The sequence below is a fragment of the Mytilus galloprovincialis genome, chromosome 7 (genome assembly GCF_965363235.1).
Source record: "Mytilus galloprovincialis chromosome 7, xbMytGall1.hap1.1, whole genome shotgun sequence".
Classification (NCBI taxonomy): domain Eukaryota; kingdom Metazoa; phylum Mollusca; class Bivalvia; order Mytilida; family Mytilidae; genus Mytilus; species Mytilus galloprovincialis.
Genome location: NC_134844.1, coordinates 10952082 through 10968003, shown reverse-complemented (window position 1 = coordinate 10968003; position 15922 = coordinate 10952082). Strand labels below are relative to the sequence as shown.

Here is a 15922-nt window from a genome sequence, read left to right as displayed (position 1 = left end):
GACCTCATAAATTCACGATGGTACAAATCGATTAACTGTTTACTTTCTCTTTTTATTTGTAAACTGTCATTTATTTTTAAACCCGAACCAGGCATATGCATTATATGTAATTATGCAAATCTTCGTTCTTTGGCCATTTGGCTTATGGATAGTTGTATCATTTTCAACTCCTACATTATTTTTTTTAAATATATTCAATTACTTTCTGCATAACACATGCAATGGCAGTACCTTTCCAATTACTATTTATGTGTTGAGTTTAAATTTAAGTTGTAACACTTTATAGTGACTGGAAAGGGTAGCAAAATTCATCAGATGAGAAAATGCGAAGAGACCGGGAAACAGCACCAGATCATTATATATTGCATCTAATAAAAAGAAACTGAGATTTGGATATAGTTCCACTACAAGGTAAAAATATTTATCTCTTGTGAAATGGTATAAAAAAAATATTGTAACACTGTAGTTTATTAATAAAGATACTATTACGTGTATTTCTGTATTGGCCTAGTTATTGGTCGGAGGCTTGCTGTATTGGCTTTGGCTTCACCTCAGGCCAATACACCAAGCCTTGGACCAATAACTAGGCCAATACAGAAATACTTACGTAATAATATCATAATATAAAAAAACACGACCAGTAGTTATATGCCAACGGGTTTACACTATTTGTTAAGCTTTGACAATAAGTTTGAATCAGACTTACCACAAACACGACCAGTAGTTATATGCCTACGGGTTTACACTATTTGTTAAGCTTTGACAATTAGTTTGTATCAGACTTACCACAAACATGACCAGTAGTTATATGCCTACGGGTTTACACTATTTGTTAAGCTTTGACAATTAGTTTGTATCAGACTTACCACAAACACGACCAGTAGTTATATGCCTACGGGTTTACACTATTTGTTAAGCTTTGACAATTAGTTTGAATCAAACTTACCACAAACATGACCAGTAGTTATATGCCTACGGGTTTATACTATTTGTTAAGCTTTGACAATTAGTTTGTATCAGACTTACCACAAACACGACCAGTAGTTATATGCCTACGGGTTTATACTATTTGTTAAGCTTTGACAATTAGTTTGTATCAGACTTACCACAAACACGACCAGTAGTTATATGCCTACGGGTTTACACTATTTGTTAAGCTTGGACAATTAGTTTGAATCAAACTTACCACAAACACGACCAGTAATTATATGCCTACGGGTTTACACTATTTGTTAAGCTTTGACAATTAGTTTGAATCAAACTTACCACAAACAAGACCAGTAGTTATATGTCTACGGGTTAACACTATTTGTTAAGCTTTGACAATTAGTTTGAATCAGACTTACCACAAACACGACCAGTAGTTATATGCCTACGGGTTAACACTATTTGTTAAGCTTTGACAATTAGTTTGTATCAGACTTACCACAAACATGACCAGTAGTTATATGCCTACGGGTTTATACTATTTGTTAAGCTTTGACAATTGGTTTGAATCAGACTTACCACAAACACGACCAGTAGTTATATGCCTACGGGTTTACACTATTTGTTAAGCTTTGACAATTAGTTTGAATCAGACTTACCACAAACACGACCAGTAGTTATATGCCTACGGGTTTACACTATTTGTTAAGCTTTGACAATTAGTTTGTATCAGACTTACCACAAACACGACCAGTAGTTATATGCCTACGGGTTTACACTATTTGTTAAGCTTTGACAATTAGTTTGTATCAGACTTACCACAAACACGACCAGTAGTTATATGCCTACGGGTTTACACTATTTGTTAAGCTTTGACAATTAGTTTGAATCAAACTTACCACAAACACGACCAGTAGTTATATGCCTACGGGTTAACACTATTTGTTAAGCTTTGACAATTAGTTTGTATCAGACTTACCACAAACACGACCAGTAGTTATATGCCTACGGGTTTACACTATTTGTTAAGCTTTGACAATAAGTTTGAATCAAACTTACCACAAACACGACCAGTAGTTATATGCCTACGGGTTTACACTATTTGTTAAGCTTTGACAATTAGTTTGAATCAGACTTACCACAAACACGACCAGTAGTTATATGCCTATGGGTTTACACTATTTGTTAAGCTTTGACAATTAGTTTGTATCAAACTTACCACAAACACGACCAGTAGTTATATGCCTACGGGTTAACACTATTTGTTAAGTTTTGACAATTAGTTTGTATCAGACTTACCACAAACACGACCAGTAGTTATATGCCTACGGGTTTATACTATTTGTTAAGCTTTGACAATTAGTTTGTATCAAACTTACCACAAACACGACCAGTAATTATATGCCTACGGGTTTACACTATTTGTTAAGCTTTGACAATTAGTTTGAATCAAACTTACCACAAACATGACCAGTAGTTATATGCCTACGGGTTTACACTATTTGTTAAGCTTTGACAATTAGTTTGTATCAGACTTACCACAAACACGACCAGTAGTTATATGCCTACGGGTTTATACTATTTGTTAAGCTTTGACAATTAGTTTGTATCAAACTTACCACAAACACGACCAGTAATTATATGCCTACGGGTTTACACTATTTGTTAAGCTTTGACAATTAGTTTGAATCAAACTTACCACAAACACGACCAGTAGTTATATGCCTACGGGTTTACACTATTTGTTAAGCTTTGACAATTAGTTTGTATCAAACTTACCACAAACACGACCAGTAGTTATATGCCTACGGGTTTACACTATTTGTTAAGCTTTGACAATTAGTTTGTATCAGACTTACCACAAACACGACCAGTAGTTATATGCCTACGGGTTTACACTATTTGTTAAGCTTTGACAATTAGTTTGTATCAGACTTACCACAAACACGACCAGTAGTTATATGCCTACGGGTTTATACTATTTGTTAAGCTTTGACAATTAGTTTGTATCAAACTTACCACAAACACGACCAGTAATTATATGCCTACGGGTTTACACTATTTGTTAAGCTTTGACAATTAGTTTGTATCAAACTTACCACAAACACGACCAGTAGTTATATGCCTACGGGTTTACACTATTTGTTAAGCTTTGACAATTAGTTTGTATCAGACTTACCACAAACACGACCAGTAGTTATATGCCTACGGGTTTATACTATTTGTTAAGCTTTGACAATTAGTTTGTATCAAACTTACCACAAACACGACCAGTAATTATATGCCTACGGGTTTACACTATTTGTTAAGCTTTGACAATTAGTTTGAATCAAACTTACCACAAACATGACCAGTAGTTATATGCCTACGGGTTAACACTATTTGTTAAGCTTTGACAATTAGTTTGTATCAGACTTACCACAAACACGACCAGTAGTTATATGCCTACGGGTTTACACTATTTGTTAAGCTTTGACAATTAGTTTGTATCAGACTTACCACAAACACGACCAGTAGTTATATGCCTACGGGTTTACACTATTTGTTAAGCTTTGACAATTAGTTTGTATCAGACTGAATCAAACTTACCACAAACACGACCAGTAGTTATATGCCTACGGGTTTATACTATTTGTTAAGCTTTGACAATAAGTTTGAATCAAACTTACCACAAACACGACCAGTAGTTATATGCCTACGGGTTTACACTATTTGTTAAGCTTTGACAATTAGTTTGAATCAAACTTACCACAAACACGACCAGTAGTTATATGCCTACGGGTTTACACTATTTGTTAAGCTTTGACAATTAGTTTGTATCAGACTTACCACAAACATGACCAGTAGTTATATGCCTACGGGTTAACACTATTTGTTAAGCTTTGACAATTAGTTTGTATCAGACTTACCACAAACACGACCAGTAGTTATATGCCTACGGGTTTACACTATTTGTTAAGCTTTGACAATTAGTTTGTATCAAACTTACCACAAACACGACCAGTAGTTATATGCCTACGGGTTTACACTATTTGTTAAGCTTTGACAATTAGTTTGTATCAGACTTACCACAAACACGACCAGTAGTTATATGCCTACGGGTTAACACTATTTGTTAAGCTTTGACAATTAGTTTGTATCAGACTTACCACAAACACGACCAGTAGTTATATGCCTACGGGTTTACACTATTTGTTAAGCTTTGACAATTAGTTTGTATCAGACTTACCACAAACACGACCAGTAGTTATATGCCTACGGGTTTACACTATTTGTTAAGCTTTGACAATTAGTTTGTATCAGACTTACCACAAACACGACCAGTAGTTATATGCCTACGGATTTACACTATTTGTTAAGCTTTGACAATAAGTTTGAATCAAACTTACCACAAACACGACCAGTAGTTATATGCCTACGGGTTTATACTATTTGTTAAGCTTGGACAATAAGTTTGAATCAAACTTACCACAAACATGACCAGTAGTTATATGCCTACGGGTTTACACTATTTGTTAAGCTTTGACAATTAGTTTGAATCAAACTTACCACAAACACGACCAGTAGTTATATGCCTACGGGTTTATACTATTTGTTAAGCTTGGACAATAAGTTTGAATCAAACTTACCACAAACATGACCAGTAGTTATATGCCTACGGGTTTACACTATTTGTTAAGCTTTGACAATAAGTTTGTATCAGACTTACCACAAACACGACCAGTAGTTATATGCCAACGGGTTTACACTATTTGTTAAGCTTTGACAATTAGTTTGAATCAAACTTACCACAAACACGACCAGTAATTATATGCCTACGGGTTTACACTATTTGTTAAGCTTTGACAATTAGTTTGAATCAAACTTACCACAAACACGACCAGTAGTTATATGCCAACGGGTTTACACTATTTGTTAAGCTTTGACAATAAGTTTGAATCAGACTTACCACAAAGAGCAGCATGGATATTAGTTCTTGTGTCCATCAATCTGAAATAAATCAAACATGTCATTTTAATATATCTATAGGATTTATTGATGTGCAAAAAACACTATTCTGTTATGGTTGTGGCCTGTTAGCTATAAAGAGATATTTCTTGTATCACACAGCTGCATGTAGTGTATATGAAAAATTTGTAAGGGTTCAGCGGAACCAAGTGTCTCGCCTACTTTTGCTGTTAATCACACACTCATCAAAAATGATGAAAAAAATTAATAAAATTATTCCTCTCAATACTATCTTTTGATTGTCAGAAGCTTTTGTCCAAGTTTGGTAAAAATCCAGGCTAGTTTAAGAATCTTAAAAATGTTTTAAATACTTTAACTGCAGACTGTATGTAATGTTAACTGGAAGTAAAACTAAGTCCATTTATAAGTAAAATACGGGAAAAATGGAATTTTATTTTTACAAAATTTACTTCTGGATACTATCTTCTGATCATAAACAAGCTTCTGGCCAAGTTTCTTACAATTCCAGGATAGTTTAAGAAAGTTATTAAAATTTTAAAAACTTTAACCACAGCGTGAATGTAATGTTTCCTGGCAGAAAAAACTAAGTCCATTTATAAGTAAAATACGGAAAAAATGGAATCTTATTTTTACAAAATTTACTTCTGGATACTATCTCCTGATCATAAACAAGCTTCTGGCCAAGTTTTGTACATTTCCAGGATAAAGAAAGTTATTGAAATTTTAAAAACTTTAACCACAGCGTGAATGTAATGTTTCCTGGCAGAAAAAAACTAAGTCCATTTATAAGTAAAATACGGAAAAAATGGAATCTTATTTTTACAAAATTTACTTCTGGATACTATCTTATGAACATAAACAAGCGGTCATAATAATTGCCAAATGACGTTAATGGTAATTTTTTATGCATGACGATAAGATGTACACTTTGTTTTAGACAATATAAAAATCAATTGATTTTGACGAATCACTTTATTTTTTTCCCCAAAAAAATGATGGTAACGATTATTAGTTGAGACCTCTGACGAATCGTGACAAGTGCATTTTGACAAATCACAGTAAAATCTTAACCAATTTGAAGCTAACGATAGCCAAAAATGACCGTTTCACGCCTGGTGGTAAAGGACATTACTACTCTCATATAAATGAGAAGATATATCTTTCCTGCATCTGTACCTTGTATTGAGGCTGACTTCTTCTGGGTTCCATTTATGGAAAGCTGCTACACCTGTGGATGCAGTGTTTCTTAATATACTCTGGATTGTCAGGAAAAACTCCTAAAATCAAATGACAAATTTATTAAATATATGTCTATAAAGAGAAGTAAAGAGGTTGCCAAAAGATGATTCATCGATTATACATATCTGTTCACTTAAAGAGCTAAAAACATTACTTTTATTAATAAAAAATAACTTCACTTGAATGTGAGGGCTGTTAGTGATGTGTAAATAATTTAGAAAATGACCAAGCAAGATGACATTTTTAATTTATCATCAAGGTCTATAACTATTTAACAGTAGAAAACTTACTTTAAAAACCCTGCAAAGGACATGTATTATATGTCTGTGGTATCACAATAAATATGTTCAAATCTGTGTACCATGCTTAATTCAGAAAGACAAAAAAAAAAAGAAAACTATGACATTGTTCACTCAATCCCCCCTCCCCCCCCCCAAAAAAAAAGACTATTTAAAAAAATGATAATCATTATGACTTAAATAATTTTAATTGTGTAGCAAATTTTAAGCTCAATACATGACAAATATTGAAATAATTATAATGAGAAAAAAATTTAAATTGTGTCCTAAAATACATGTTAGGCCAACTAAAATTAATTAGTAGATTTTCATCCAAATTTTTGAAAAAAATGGGGCGGGTGGGAGGATTTTATTTTTTAATTTTTATTTCCAAATTTGAAACAGGAAGTTTGGAAGGAAACACAATTTTTGACAGATATCGGAAACAGAGATGAACAAATCCGGAAATCGAAAATTTTTCAAAATAACAAAAATCGGGGCGGGACGATTTCAGAGGGGCGGGCGGGGATGAAAATCTACCAATTAATTTTAATTGGCCTTATTACAGTTTAAATTATTGCTTAATAAATTGTTTTAGCATTTGATATAATGAATTTGTTTTTTCAATTATAAAATACTTTTATTTATGTGAAGGGGGATTTTCACCTTCTTTTTTAAAAATTCTTCAGTAAATACAACATATGACAAATATTAAAAAGATAATTGGTGTATTACAATTTCTTTGTGTGTAATGCCCTTTGGATGGAGTCATCTTAATAAGTTAATTGACAATTTAACAATTATATTTCCTGTGATAATTATCTAATTAGTGACAATGAAATGCCTGGCAGAAGTAATTCTGATGACACTAACAGTGAGTATTGTTATAAACCTGGCTGTCAGGATGAGCAGATTTGATTGGGTAAGTCTATAAATAATTCTGTGAGTTAAATCACTCATCATTACCTATATACCACCTAGGGTAAAGTTTGTTTTAAATTCAGAAGTTGTCATTACAAGAAGGCTGAACTAGATCATCCACTTGTATAAAATAACAGACCAGCTTCTGAGAGGTAATATTCAATATCATTATTTTTTTATATCTTTCAATTTGGTTTTGAAACCTTATTTATTATAAAATTATTTCCCATTTTATCAAGTTACAGTCAAATGTTGCACCTTACAGCAAATCATTGGAAATGTACAAATTAATTATAAGTTTATCTGCATATCGTCTAAAAATCATCAGAGAAACAGATTCTTCCACCAAATCTGTTGTAATACAATATTTTTCCATTCTTGACAGTTAAATTCATAATGATTACAACTCACAGCCAGCCCAATCCTACATCTTTAATTTGAAATTTTTTAATATGTCTTAATTGTATCACATTCAATGCAGTGGTGGAAACTTTATTTAACTAAATTATTTAATATTACTTTGAAACCAATATATACAGATACAATTTTTAGAACCTTTACATAACACTTGTACACAAAGAAAGATTAAATCCTTTCATTTTTGCAGTGCTGGGATATTTTACATAGGTGACTGGAATAAGTTGATATCATATCTGATATTTTTACTGGAATATTTAATTTAAATCAACTTAATATATGGATATCGCAAGATGTGGTATGAGTGCCAATGAGACAACTCTCCATCCAAATTACAATTAATGAAAGGAGACCTGATTATAGGTCAATGTACTCTCTACACATATTAAGGTATGATGGGTCATAATTGTATAAACTACTTTTCTAAACTAAACATTGATTTGTAAAAGACCATAAAAGTCACATCTTGAAAAATGATCAATTTGGCTGTCTATTTTAGGATGTATTCATATCTTAAATGTTTTTTTAATTGATTTATAACTAGTATAGCAATTGCTGAGTCCAAATATGGCAGAATTGTCTTAAAAAACTGATTTAAGATGGCCAATCCACTTGAATATAGAAAATCTATTGCTCTTTATATCGCTGAAAAACTATCTCTTAAACTTAAAATAACAAGTTGAGGACATTGAAACAAAATCTTTTTTTCTCTTTGTTTAGACCTCAAGTCTTTGATAAGATCAAGAATTCATCCACAATGCCTGAAGAAACAGAAACACAACAGCCACAAGAAGATGTCAAGACAGAAGGTGCCGGTATAGAACATATAAACATCAAGGTAACAGGACAAGATGGGAACACAGTTCACTTTAAAATCAAACGTAAAACACCCTTACGTAAACTGATGAATGCCTACTGTGACAGAGCTGGGTTAACATCATCTATGGTACGGTTCAGGTTTGACGGTAACCCGATCAATGAAACAGACACACCAACAGAGTTAGATATGGAGGATGGGGACTCCATAGACGTGTTTCAGTCACAAACAGGAGGAAAATAAAACAGATCAATAACATTAATATTCATCAGTCGTCATCGCCTTCTGAAACAAACTACCAATGACTAGTCAAAATCATTCACCCAAGACAGATCATTTTCATCAGCATTCACCTGTGAAGAATCATCATTTCTATCATCTATCCAACACAAATCACTTATTTGACATTGATCATTTCTTACCATCCATCTCCAAAGATCATTATCATCTATCATTGACCATTTTAATCACCATTCATTAAACAAGGATCATATAAATCATCATTATTCATTAGACAGATCATTCTTATCACCATTCATGTGCCACATATAAGATCACTGTCATCACCATTTATTTGTCATACCCATTAATCATTACCATCATTGTTATAATCATCATTTCATTATCGTCATCATCATTGTCATCATCATATTCATTGTCATTATCATACACATTGTCAAAATCGTCATCATCATCGATTTCATAATTATCACATTTTCATAATCATATTCATAATCACCATCATTTTCGTAATCATTAGCATATTCATCATCATTATCATATTCATCATCATCATTATCATAATCATTATTATCATATTCATCATCATCATTATCATAATCATTATTATCATAATCATCATTATCATAATCATCATTATTGTCATAATCATCAAAATCATGTCATACACATTGACATGGACATGTTAACTAATGAACCCTACTAACCTGATGTAAAATTGAATTGAATAAACGTTTTATCACAAAATTGTAATAAATTGTAGTGGATATTTACTGTCATTCAAAACAAAATTATGTTATTCAAAATAAAAATAACCAAATGTGGTATGATTTCCAATAAGACAACCATCCATCAAAGTTTAAAAGAAGTGGATGCAAGCAATTATAGGCAAACCGCAACAGTAAGTCCTTTTCTGTCCAAAACCACCACTATGAAGGTTTACAAAAAGGTCAAGACTCAAGTTATGCCTAAGGATTCAATACTTTTATTGATCATTTGACTGTTAAAACACCAGGATGTTAGTATTTCATCTATAATGGAAATAAGAAGATGTGGTATGAGTGCCAATGAGACAACTATCCATCAATTTGTTATAAAATAAAACATTATAAGTCAAAGTATGACCTTCAACACAGAGCCTTGGCTCACATCTTACAGCAAGCTTTAAAGGGCCACAAAAAACGACTAGTGTAACACCATTTAAACAGGAAAAAAAATGTTCTTATCTATGAAAAAGTATATCAGAGAAAAACTTAGGAACCACATCAATGACAACCACTAAACAACAGGTTCCTGACATAAGACACATGCAAACAAAAGCAGTCATAATTCAACAAAATTCGTAAAGGGGAGTCAATTGAAAAATTAACAAGAAATAAAGGTCAATTCTTAATTTTCAAATTTGCTCTAAAGAGGGTGAATATTGAACTATCACCAAATTATATTAAAGAAAAATTGCAAAAATGTTTCACCAAAAAAAACAAACATTTACCTTCCATTCACTTTTGTAGTATAATATTTAGTAAATTCTACTCATGCTGGGTACTTTCTCTTTATCAATCTATATACAGTTACTCTTTATACTGGTTTCCTTACATCTGATCATGCATACCTCACTGGTAGAGTTAGTGAAATAAAAAGCTGTGGTTGCTTCAGAATGTCAATTGTACAAGTATGGCATTGATACTGTTTGTCAAAATGAAACTTAGAAAATGAAAAGTTCAGTTGAAACAGGATAGTCCATTGTGCTGTAACAACCAGTTCAACTTCCAATCAATATGCAGTTGTCAGAATTTTTTTTCAGAAAAAGCCACAAATACCATTAAAACTAGAAAATACTATAAATAATTACCTGTAATAGTTTTTCGTATTTCAATGCTCCTTCCATGCTGTTCGAGCCATAATCCAATGTATCATTCCAGGAGTGTAGTAAAAACAGAAGTCGTAACTGTCTGGCTGTGTGCTGTTTTAAAGCTTCAGTTATAGAAATAAAGTTTTTCAGTGATTTTGACATCTTGCAGCCTTCTATTGTTAAGTGTCCTGAATGAAGGAAATACTTCACCCATTGGTCATTTTGGAAGTAAGCCTACAAATATAATGTAAAACAAGAGTTAACTACTACATTGTATATACCTCTCCCATCCACAACACTTCTAAGGGCCGTATACATTTTTATTATTTCAATCTTTTCTAAATTTTGATTGATGCATATCTCTTCAAATATTCTTAACAGATAAAAACAGATTAAATTCTTATGTTTTTCTTGTCTCAAGGAGTTAGTGTGGAGGTGTTTACAATGTATTAGGTATTGTAAATTCAGAAATTATTCCAATGTTTGGTTAATTATTTCGAAAAATGCGACAGGGTTATAATCACAATAATTTAAACTCGCATTTTGAAATTTTTTATATGAATTAAACAGGATTTTCCCAATATCGCAAAATTTAAAATCCCATTTTAGTATAAAATGAACAAATGGCAATAGCAATAATAAATGCACGCAATAATTTCTAAATTACAGTAGGTTAATGATATCTGGTACACAGTTGCAATGGCATGGCCATATCTAATTGTTATGGAGATTATTTGACCTACACCCTCAGTCTTTGTCTATTGACTTTGAAACTTTTGCATAGTTTACTTGTTATTAGGTCACTTTAAGATGAGCCACTTATTGTATAAGTCAATGATATTAATTGATGCTGTTGTATGAGCATTTGCATGTCCATGGAGAGTATATGGCCCATCCCTTCATTGTGGATCATGGACTTTGATTTCTACAACTGGATAAAGTTTCACCAATATTATCTAACTATTTCATGAGGAATTGGACCTTCAAGCAAGTCGACAGATGGGTTAAGAGAGGAAAAGCATATACATACTGTCTAAACATTATTTACAGAAGCTATAAAATCCTCCCACCCACTTCATTATACCACTACTAAAAGGGGACATAAAGTGATCCTTATGTCTTTGTTTATAGACTCTTCAAGGATAATGTTAAGATTCTCATACATTTTTCACCAATGGAGTTACATGTGTACATTTGTGCAGGGCTCACATTTATATCCCTCTCTCCCAATTTTTATATAGATATGGCAAAGTCTACATTTTTCAAAACCTCATTAAATTTTTCTCGGATTGAAAATAGAATAGGGTTTACAATGCCATCATATGCTTTGGAATCTTTTATTAAAGTTTAGCCACCTGTTCAGAAGGATTTGTTAAAACAAAGTGCTGTGAGCTGAACCAATAAACACAATGGATCACTTTATACAACCTCCAGTAGTCATTTTACTTTCACATGGACTTGTATTGTAAGACATAATAGTGTCCTGTGAAAAAGAGTCCACATGGACAGTTTTTCCTAGAATTTTGGTATTCAATAATGTCCATTGCCATGGAATAGTGTCCCTCAAATGGACAGATTTTTTCTGCAAAAGATATGAAATAGTGTCCACCCACAGGACACATTTTCATAGTAGTTGCTATTAAATTGTGTCCTCTAAGGGAAGTCATTAAAAAGTTTGATTATACTTGAATTTTAAATAAAATATGAAGGATTGATGAGAAATTGATTTATATACAAATGTAAAACAAACAAATAATGGATGCAAGTGTATATAGAGAAATTTAAGTTCAAAGAAATTCCAAGCAAATGGTAATGACAATGAAAGAATAACAATAAAAAGGAAGTGTAAAATCAAATCTGAAGAACTTTACTATATTTATTAGGCCTAAAAAAAAACATTGTTTGTTTCCCCAATCCCGACCAATGCTGCAAAAACAGTCCGACTCATAAAATTTTATTGTCAAAACTAAGTCAAATATTATTTTATTCATTTCTAATTTTCGGGCTTGCTGGATCCACCGATATTCTTCCACCATTTGGAAAAAATAAAATTATTTTCCTACCTACCTACCCACACCTGGCTTGGCAGGGTCAGGATTTGGGAAACAAACAATATATTAATTTAGGCCTTAGGGTGCTATAAACAGTTTCGTATAAAAAACTAGGGGTTATTCCCCAACTAAAAATAGACATGGAGGGAAGTCCCTTTTTATCAACATAATTGGTGAAAAAGTATCATGTTTTTTGTATTTGGTTGTAAAGATGTGTTAATTAACTTCAATTAAAGCAGGTTGAATGATTAAAATAATTTAAAAAATTAGATTAAATATACATGTTTTGAGGGGAGACAACACTGTAAACAGTCTGTTTTTTTGGCAGTGAAAATTGAAAACTTATTTGCAGCCACTGTAGCTCTTTTCGGAGTAGGCGAACATACCCTGAAGCATGAATTTTTTGAAAGACCAGGTAAAAATCTATGAAATTCATACAACTTTGATTATGAAAAATGTGCAGGTATCATGTCTTCAAGGGTGTGCACATGACCTGATTTCAGGTTTTTTAAGCTTAAATTAGGCAATGTTTTTCCCAGTTTCTCTGGATAAAACTTTTTTATACTATTAAAAGTACACATTTTTTTTTTCCATTATAAACTAGAGAACATTCTGATTCCAGTGATATCTAGTTTTATACAAGTATCTTTATTAATCAGTCCACCACTAAGGGTCACTTATACATGGTCCCTCAAAATATGATGTCCTAGAAAAAAACTGTTGATTGCACCCTTATGTCAGAGAAGAAGGCAATAGAAAATAAATATTGTCCATTGCCATGAAATATTGTCTCCTAAGCGGACAGCATTTTACAGCAATAGTTATGAAATATGGTCCATCTACAGAACACATTTTCGTAGTAAATGTTATTAAATTGGGTCCTCTAAGGAAAATAATACTGTACAGCATCTGTTACTTATTTGAGTTTGAATTATACATGTACATATTTATATTAAAAGATATAAATATTAAGATAAGGATGGTATGAATGCCAATGAGACAACTCTATGTCAAAGTAACAATTAATTAAAGTTCGCAATTGAAGTTAAAATGCGTCTAGTAATAACAAGACAATGGATATCATTAATACTTTAATCATATCAAAAAATGCCATGGCGGACACAATGTTTGATTTAAATAACTAAATACTGTCCATGGACAGTATTTACTATGAAAATGTGTCAAGTGGACATTTTTTCATTGGGGACATTATTAAATCCTACAACAATGTCCTGTGAAAAAATGTCCACCTGGACATTATTATGGTAGTGAAAAATGTCCATGCTCATGGACACTTTTTCATACCTGAGGACATATTTTCATAGGAAATTTTGTTCAGGACTAATTTAAATAACTAAATATTGTCCATGGACAGTATTTACTATGAAAATGTGTCCGGTGGACATTTTTTCATTGGGGACATTATTAAATCCTACACAGGCCCTCTCACCACTGTGTGTACATACCTCGGCTTGAGCCAGTTCATTATCATGATGGGGAAACTTCAGATCACATCCTCCTGTGTGGATCTCCATGGACTCTCCTAAAATACTGCTGGCCATTACTGAGCATTCAATGTGCCAACCTGGTCTACCCTAAAATAATAAATAATACAATTATAATGCATCTAATGTTAAGATGGATTGCCAAACATCAAGAGCAAAATTTTGTTACCTCAAAATATTCCAAATGCTGCCTGCTATTAGTGAGCTGAATGTTCCAGCCTGGCCTACCCTATACTGAAATTGTATGGGTTTTTAATGATGACTAGAGTAGGCTTATTTCTCGAAAAAATCTTGAAACTTTGTATCACGTGTTAGATTACTATGTTTTTTTTTGTTCAGTTTAAACAGGATATTTTTCTTGGTAATATACATCACCTTTTTTTTTTAATTGTAAGTGATTCATAAAATAATAATGTTTAGGTATTTGTTATGCTTGCAACTCATAGGAATTCTTGTTACCCTATTCTATTGATTTTCTTGAAACTTTGTAGAGTTTCCAGCTTGGAAGTTATCAAATTTACTTAAATCATTTCTGATTAATTGTTCAATAATATAAACTATATTTTAAAATGATATGGAATAAAATAAATCTCTAACATCCTTTTTTTTTAGCTTGAAATAATAGTATTTGACTAAAATGGCTTGCCTGTCCCAAGTCAGGAGCCTGTAATTCAGTGATTGTGGTTTGTTTATGTGTTACATATTTGTTTTTTGTTCATTTACATTATAAAAATAATGTCGTTAGTTTTCTGCTTTGAATTGTTTTAAATTGTTATTTCCGGGCCTTTTATAGCTGATTATGCTGTTTGGGCTTTGCTCATTGTTGAGGGCCGTACAGTGACCTATAGTTGTTACTTTCTGTGTTATTTTGGTCTCTTTTGGACGGTTTTCTCATTGGCAATCATACCACATCTTCTTTTTTAGTATTAATATTTCTAATATGCCTTATGTTAATAAACATTTGTATTTCCAGAATAACTTCTTTTTAATAGAAAGTAATAAAATGTTTTCAGTTTCATTATTTCTTTAAAATTCCTAATAATTTTAAACCTAAAATCTACTATCTTACTAATAGATACAGGAAGATGTGGTGTGAGTGCCAATGAGACAACTCTCCATCCAAATAACAATTTATAAAAGTAAACCATTATGTGTGGCCTTCAACACTGAGCCTAGGCTCACACCGAACTACAAGCTATAAAGGGCCCAAAAATTATTAGTGTAAAACCATTCAAACAGGAAAACCAACGGTCTAGTCTATATAAAAAACGAGATACAAGAAACACGTATAAATTACATAAACAAACGACAACTACTGTATATTTAATTACTTTTAGCAGTTAAATACTTATAAAAACACCTATTGCTATAATATAAACTTCCATTAAAATATTTTGTTGGCATTAAAGGAATAGATAACATATAACATGTTGACATTTGAGGAAGACACAGTGTTGAAAGCAGAGATGTCTAATTAGTTCATTTACAATTTTCAATTTTTCACTATTTCCCTCTTAACCCATAATCAAGTATTCTATTTTCATTGGTCTACAAAAAAAGTACCCTTAGGTACTTAGAAAAAAATTCTTTGTGGCAGTGGTGAAAATCTGTATCAATCTATATATTCATCTTAACACCGCCTTCATTTAGGGTGACAACAAAATTAACGGTGAAGGTTCATTAAGAAACTTTAAAAAACAACATTT

General features: G+C 32.0%; 1 protein-coding gene and 1 pseudogene across 1 annotated transcript in view; one reads left to right on the top strand and one right to left on the bottom strand.

Moving 5' to 3' along the window:
• Window positions 1-15922, bottom strand: part of LOC143082286 (cysteine--tRNA ligase, cytoplasmic-like) — a 193836-nt gene that overhangs the window by 9059 nt on the left and 168855 nt on the right. The window contains exons 12-15 of the mRNA XM_076257906.1: window positions 14178-14306; window positions 10661-10894; window positions 6073-6173; window positions 4877-4917 (exon numbers count right to left, since the gene is read on the bottom strand). Of these exons, the coding sequence (XP_076114021.1) occupies window positions 4877-4917; window positions 6073-6173; window positions 10661-10894; window positions 14178-14306 (505 nt within the window). The remainder of the gene's footprint in view (window positions 1-4876; window positions 4918-6072; window positions 6174-10660; window positions 10895-14177; window positions 14307-15922) is intronic.
• LOC143082291 (small ubiquitin-related modifier 3 pseudogene) lies at window positions 7346-9300 on the top strand (annotated as a pseudogene).